At 42.2% G+C, this 7,543-nt stretch overlaps 1 protein-coding gene across 4 annotated transcripts in view; it reads left to right on the top strand.

The window, feature by feature from the left end:
* Window positions 1–565: 565 nt before the first annotated feature.
* The window catches only part of RPRD2 (regulation of nuclear pre-mRNA domain containing 2), a 162,620-nt gene continuing 155,642 nt past the window's right edge, over window positions 566–7,543 (top strand). For all 4 annotated transcript variants that reach the window (XR_011200055.1, XM_069218560.1, XM_069218561.1 and 1 more), the window contains exon 1: window positions 566–1,159. Coding sequence is in view for 3 of the 4 variants with exons in the window: in XM_069218560.1 (XP_069074661.1) it covers window positions 970–1,159 (190 nt within the window). In the remaining variant the exon portion in view is untranslated. The remainder of the gene's footprint in view (window positions 1,160–7,543) is intronic.

The raw sequence follows: 7,543 nt of genomic DNA, 5'->3' as shown, positions 1-7,543 counted from the left end.
CCATGATCTTACAAGGGAATTCAACCTGTGTTTTTCGTTACTTTTTTGCCATACACTCTCAACTGTCCTGCAAAATCCTTTGCAAGGTCCTTATGTCATACTGTAAAGTGGCGCGGTAATTTACGAACGAGTCTTTGGATACAATCTCATAACTGTTAGTAATGCTAATGGAGCTATAATGTCTTAACCACAACGTGCTCGAAGGATTGCTTTGCGCCCCGAGCCTGAACAGCTGAGAGCACAGATTACCCAGTCTTTTATTTTTCCTAAACGGAGGGCACTTGACAGCAATCCGCTTTGTTGCTATTCTACCCCCAGGGTGTTGTCGGTACAATACTACATTTTCCTATCTGGTTTCTTTCACTGGCAACGTATGATCCATATATCTGAATATTTTATTATATCACCATAAGGTTGTATTTTGAGTGAACGGTGTGATTCTCAAAACAGCAACTCCCCACTTCTCATGATGGAACAGCCCAGATCACAAGCGCATGCGCACAATTCCAGCCGTTTACACCCCCTCCCGTTTCTTCTAATGGGATCAACCGTACGTCAACGCACGCGCATTGCTCGCCGAGCGATGTGTATGAAGAAGTTGGCAGTGAATGCGCGTGCGGCAGGGAATGAAAGCGCAGAACATTGAGCTCGTGCAATAGATCACAGAGGAACCAGGGCGTTGTTTTTCTCTTTCAAATCTCGGAGGGGGGATCCTCTAAAAAGAGGGATCCCGCAGGCTCCTGGGGGTAAAACTAGGACAGCTGCAACAAACGTGCCCAAATGCTCGAGGTGCTCACGAAGGGGCGTGACCCCTGAGGAGGCGGGCCTTCTACTGCGAGCATTCCTCACTGCGCATGCGCTTGCTCCGTGTTGTCCTGACAGTCGCGCGTTGTAGCTAGACTTGGCTGTGTCGCGTGCGGCGCGCGCGCTCGGTGCTTGAACGTGCGCGCCACCCGCCAGTGCGGGAAGATGGCGGCCGGGAGCAGTTCCCACAGCAAGGGCCGAGCCCTGTCCGGGGCCCTGGAAATCGCACTGGACAGGAAAATGCAGACAGTGACCAACACCATGGAGTCCATCCAGAGCCTGAGCGCATGGTGCTTGGAGAACCGCAAGCACCACAGCATGGTGGTGCACTACTGGCTGAAGTGGCTCCGGCGCTGTAAGTATCAACACCTCACCTGTTTCTGCAGATGGCCAGTACTGTTTACAACTGACTACCCCTATCAGCAGCCATGGACACCAGCGTGCAGCCGCAGACGACTGACGCATGCAAACCACACCAGTGCGCACTATCTTGCGTCAGTGGCTGCAATTACCCTACTCCTGTAGGTATCGGCTGCTGATGTCTCAAACTTACTTCCACCCGAAGCCAGAGGCAGTGTGTTGATAAGGACTCACCTCCCCTATGTGTCACCTAGAGGTGAAAATGGGCTTTGCGTAGTAGCAAGAACTGTATCATACTTTAAAGTCATAATGATTGGTGAGCATACTCTTAGGTACTAGTGCTTGAAATCTCCCACACGAATCTAGAGACACTGTGTTTATAAGCAGACACATCCCCAAGGGTGACCTAGAGGTGAAAAGAGGGTCTTGCGCAGTAGCAAGAACTAATTCGTAATTAACAATGATAGATCAGCATCTCCTCTTGTACTGTCAATCCTGGCTACAACTTGCTACATAATGTATAGCACAAGTACTGGTTGAAGTGTACCCGTACCCTACCGGCGTTGGAAGCGATTGTATTAGAATTGGTTTTATTTGCTGCTCCCGACAATGCGTTGAAGCACGCTGCTCGGGAATCCAAGGTTACTGGTAAATTTAGTGTGTTTAATGTAAGTGATAGTCTTGTTGTTATAAGAGCCCCTTACATGCATTACCTTAGTGGTGAAATGCAGGGATGTTATATATTAGAGGTTGTTTTTGTTAGTGATGATTAGTGAGGTGAATAGATATTGCAGTCGGAAGCACCGATTTTGGAGTTAGACGTCAATGCCCGGGTGGTTGTTGGGATGGGCGCATTCAAGGGTATGCCAGCTTGTGTGAAAGAAAGGAGATTGAATAGATACGGTAGAGAAAACGTAGGCACTTGCTGTGTTGCAGATGTGTGATTACCAAGTTGACAAAGAACATGTTTTGGGCTAAGAGTTGAGACATAGGCTATTTGCACACGTACATATAGAAAAAAAAGCATGCCGTTTTGTGCAAGAAACAAATGAAGAAAACAGTGCATGTAGATTACTGTAGATAATACATGTCCTTGTTTAGTGCAGACATAACAGTATACCCGTCGTGCAACCTTCAGCAGGCAAAAGAAACCAAAATATTTGTTTGTTTGATAGTACTTTCATTTTAGGTGCAAGTATATATGGGCGGGTGTGGTCATTTTGGAAGTAACCAGTTATGCCTTTATTCTGGTTGTTTTTAATTTACTCTTACGTTTGCTGGGAAGGAGTACCATAATTTGTCCATTTTGAGATGGAACACATAATTGTGGTATTAATCTGGCACATAAATTCATATGGTGGTATTCTTTTCTGATTTTCATTTGAAGGAATTCAATCATATTTATTGTGTATTACCATGTGTTACAAATAATGGTGTTAATGGAGCTATTCTTGTGATGGGTAACAGTTGAAGAGCCTTCAAGGCATGAGAGGGGAAAAGTGACCATGTGCCCAGTTCTGAAATCTCTAGAATTGTCTCAAGGCTGAGAGAGAAATCCTGTAGACCAGGCCATTTGCATAATCAACATTTCAGTGATAATGTTGCGTGAAAATCCAGCAAATCCGGGATGTGACCAGTGTAATAGCGTGCCCGATATTGTGCATCCCATATTCAGAGGTAGTTAACACTTTAAAATATAAACACACAAGTAGATCAACATAATTCACTGATATGCATTATTTACGCAGTCAGCAACTGTTAAAAATGTGACCATATATGCCCTGTGTAGCTTATCATACGTGTACAATCACACACAAAGCCTTAAACACAATTTTTACTTCTCTTTGCTCTTGTGAGCCTTGTTGTTCTCTTTAAACACAGTAATAGTACTTTATTAATCTGTTTATCTACACTGATTAGATATTCCATTTTATATACTATTACAGTCCTTGTTCTCAGGGTTACAAAAATCATAAAAGTTTTACTAGACCTACAGGTCGAGTAACTTAAATAATCTTAACTGTAATGTACGTGACCCATAAACAGGTCTCAAATTGTGTGATCTTAGGCAAATAGTTTAGTCACCTTTTTCTTTATTCTCACATATGATTGCACCTTCAAATATGTGAGCTCAGGATTTCTGCACTACAAAAAATACTCTTTTGTTTGATTAAGTAGACTAAAGTCTGCTGCGTGCATCACAAGAATCTAGCACACATCCTCATGAGGTCTAGCCCACATAATGTAGGACTTCTTTTAGTTTATTGACAACATTGCCATCAGGGCAGGAGTGTTTCTCAGTTTGTTTAAACACTCAGTTTTAATACATATATTACTAAACCATGATGTGGTAACATATTGTCCTCTACACACAGTAACTTTCCAAGAAATGTCCAAAAAAACTCTCTACTAACTTGCAGATTTACTGATAAAACTATATATTGTATTAACAATCTGTGAAAATTGTGTTTCAGAAAACATAGCCTTTGCACATCAACATGTAAAGTATTCTGATTTGTTTTCATCCTATTAAAATATTTTGTCATCACACAGAAATACAAAAAGGGCTTTCACAACTACTGAAATATATTTTGAAATGTTTGCACAGTTGACTTAGTCATTTAAATGTTGTGTGTTAGGAAAAACCTGACTCCCAGTATCCTTCTATTTTACATTCTAAGCAGCAGGTCACGCAGTTCACCTTACAAAGTCCTGGAACTCTGCAGTCAGAAGGAAAATTAATTGTAAGAAAAACTGACTTTTGACCTTTGTGAATACAGATCAAATTGCCCCTCCACTTTTTGAACTTAACAGAGCACCTGTTCAGTGTCAACTTGTCAGAAGGGACATGTGAGTAATTATTATAAATAGCTCGACCTGATCAAATGAGACTCGCCAATACGAGTGGTTGAGTGGATTATTGAGCTCTGGTTCTGCATTAATACCTAGTACCTGCCTGAACCCCCCAAGCGTAAATTGTAATAGTACCCTTACAGTGCAGCACTGCTTTGTCTGAAACACTGGCAGTGCAGACAGGAAATGCTTTGCTAAACCCTAAAATTCAGACTTTGAAAAATGGCCTACGGGTAAGGCACTTATACCTGTTAGACAGTCAGAATTCAGACATGGCAGCTCCACAGAAGATCATTTGGTGATTCTCTCATCTTTGATTGAAACATCAAAGAAAAACCAAGCACCACCTCTCTATGCAGGATTCATAGATTACACCACCATCTTTGATAGTCGACAGAGCAAGGTTTTGAAGAAGCTCCCCAATTTGGGATACCGGCTACGCTTCTGCAAGCCATTATGAATTTACTTATAAAGACTTTGGTGAAAGTTAGTTTCTTCCACCAGGGTGACCTCAAAAAAAGATCTGGATGAACCAAGGGCTAAAGTAGGGGTGTATTTTGGCTCCCCTGCTATCAAATCTTTATTTGGCAGTCTTAAGTACCACATTAGCCGAAGTGAAAACATTTCCACCCAGGTTTGCCGGCACTCACCTCCAGTGTTTAGAATATGCAGATGATAGAATCATATTTGGTCGTATAGTTGTTGCTTTGCAAAGATTGCTGAATGCTTTGTCCCACTCTTGTAATGCAAATAAGAGCTCCATTATTACCTCAAACACAAAAATAATGGTATATGGCAGTGGTTCCCAACCTGTGGTCCGGGGACCCCCTGGGGACTACGAAGCCTCCTTAGGGGTTCCCGGGCTGCTTTGAAATTTTAATAATATTAACAGACTAGGTCCACAGCTTTCAGTAATGACTCATTGGGGGGGTGGGGGTGGGGTTGGGGGGAGGGAGGTGGTCCCAGATTCCAATAATGATTCAGTGTGGGTTCCTGTACTGATAAAGTGCGTGGTCCACAGAAGTCAAAAGATTGGGAACCACTGGTCTATGGAAAAAAGGAAATCAAGAAAGCTAAATCATGTGTGGGCCAGGTAAATTTAGAGCAGGTACCAATCTTGAAATACTTTGGCGTTTAGTTCAACCAGCATGGTTCGTAGCAAGCACACGCTCCTGGTGATGAAAGGAATGTCTAAAGCCATTTCTGCTAGCTTCCAAAAATTGCTAAAACAAATGAGAGGTCCTGACTTATACTCAGTTGATTGCATCATCGATGCCAAATTTATTCCAACACTGCCTTATGGCTTGCTAACATTCAAGGATCGTCTAGGAATCTGGTTGGACAAAGCTCAGTGCCCTTGCTATTAACGATTATTCCATCAGCTCAAATTCGTCTTAAGTATGTAAGTGATCATGGGGGATTGTTCTTAAGCCATTATGTTAAGCTCAATGCTGTCCACACTGGCTCATTGAGGGAAGTAATATGGTCAAGTATGCAGGACAGGAAGTTCACATGGGAAGCGTATGAAAATTATTCAATTAATGCCTTGGTTTGCAGACTGTGTAATTATAAATTCGAATCACTGCTGCATGTAGTCAGCCCCCGGTAGTGAATTGAAGGCTTTAAGGCGCTATTGGCTAAAGCCAGTATTTTGCCATCTAGGAATGAGGCAATGCCAGACAGTGATAGAAATGTGTCCGAGTGTGACTAATGTCTAGTTAGCATCTACATTTCAGAAATTCTTGAAGGACGCTTACAAAGCCATGAATAGGAACGCTTTTCTTAAATAGAATAAGGACGCGATTTTGGGATCTATACAAATATAGCATAAACCTTATTTCTGTTTTTATTTTTTCTGTAAAAGATGTTTGCTTAGAGGGGCTTATTTCAGGCAATCTTGAACCTTGTATGTAAGCATACCATTACATCCCCATTCTTTCTTTTTTGTTGTTGTTACAATAACAGATGTATCTTCTAGGAAGATTTATGTATTGTCACTATGTACGACGGTGAATGGATTAAAATACGCTTACTACATTAGTTGCAAGAGTACTCCATGAGAACAAAGCCATAGCCTCCATGTTTCTCCATGTGTAATTCACACTTTATACATCTGACTCTAATTGACCAGGGCCACAGCATTAACTATCTTTATAACATGTAGGATGTTGACAGTCCAGGTAACACCGTTCATTTTATTTATTCACAAATGAGCAGCTATTGGATTATTCTGAGCACTGAGCTTTGACTATGTTTTTGGAATGAATTGGTTTTAAATTGGTTTGTGTTTACGCACACAATGTATGTGTTATGTTGTATATTTTGGGCTCTTTTAATATGCTAAATTGTTGTGGTTTTAAGTAGTTAAGAACAACATTTGTTTACTTTACTTTGTGGAATTTACAATAAGAATTGTAGGTTAGACAAAAATAGACCAAAGGTCGGTCATTTGAGAAAAACCTATTTACACAAATAAGATACAAAGGATTCAGAGAAGTACATGGAGAAGAAATTGTGTGAACTAGATGTGTGAATTTAGTTTGGAAAGTTATTTGTTCAAATAAATGTTGAGCATATATGTGCATTTTGATTTTTCTTGCATTTGTACATTATACCCAGGTTCGTGTTAGATGACAACAGATTAGAAGTAGGGCTTCTGAAATATTGCTGGGCTAGAAGTGCGTTGTCGTGAGGCAAGTGTGTTTTTTTGTTTGGGGGGAGGGTGGGAGAAGTTGGGCAGTTTTGATTAGAAACCACGTGTAAGGAAATGCCTCCTTGGCATGGTTGCCCCCTGACTTTTTGCCTTTGCTGATGCTATGTTTACAATTGAAAGTGTGCTGAGGCCTGCTAACCAGGCCCCAGCACCAGTGTTCTTTCCCTAACCTGTACTTTTGTATCCACAATTGGCAGACCCTGGCATCCAGATAAGTCCCTTGTAACTGGTACTTCTAGTACCAAGGGCCCTGATGCCAAGGAAGGTCTCTAAGGGCTGCAGCATGTCTTATGCCACCCTGGAGACCTCTCACTCAGCACAGACACACTGCTTGCCAGCTTGTGTGTGCTAGTGAGGACAAAACGAGTAAGTCGACATGGCACTCCCCTCAGGGTGCCATGCCAGCCTCTCACTGCCTATGCAGTATAGGTAAGACACCCCTCTAGCAGGCCTTACAGCCCTAAGGCAGGGTGCACTATACCATAGGTGAGGGTACCAGTGCATGAGCATGGTACCCCTACAGTGTCTAAACAAAACCTTAGACATTGTAAGTGCAGGGTAGCCATAAGAGTATATGGTCTGGGAGTTTGTCAAACACGAACTCCACAGCACCATAATGGCTACACTGAAAACTGGGAAGTTTGGTATCAAACTTCTCAGCACAATAAATGCACACTGATGCCAGTGTACATTTTATTGAGAAATACACCACAGAGGGCACCTTAGAGGTGCCCCCTGAAACTTAACCGACTATCTGTGTAGGCTGACTAGTTTTAGCAGCCTGCCACAAACCGAGACATGTTGCTGGCCCCA

This window comes from Pleurodeles waltl, chromosome 12, assembly GCF_031143425.1.
Source record: "Pleurodeles waltl isolate 20211129_DDA chromosome 12, aPleWal1.hap1.20221129, whole genome shotgun sequence".
In the NCBI taxonomy this organism is placed as follows: Eukaryota; Metazoa; Chordata; class Amphibia; order Caudata; family Salamandridae; genus Pleurodeles; species Pleurodeles waltl.
The sequence above is the reverse complement of the archived record's forward strand: the minus strand, read 5'-3'. Positions and strand labels throughout refer to the sequence as shown.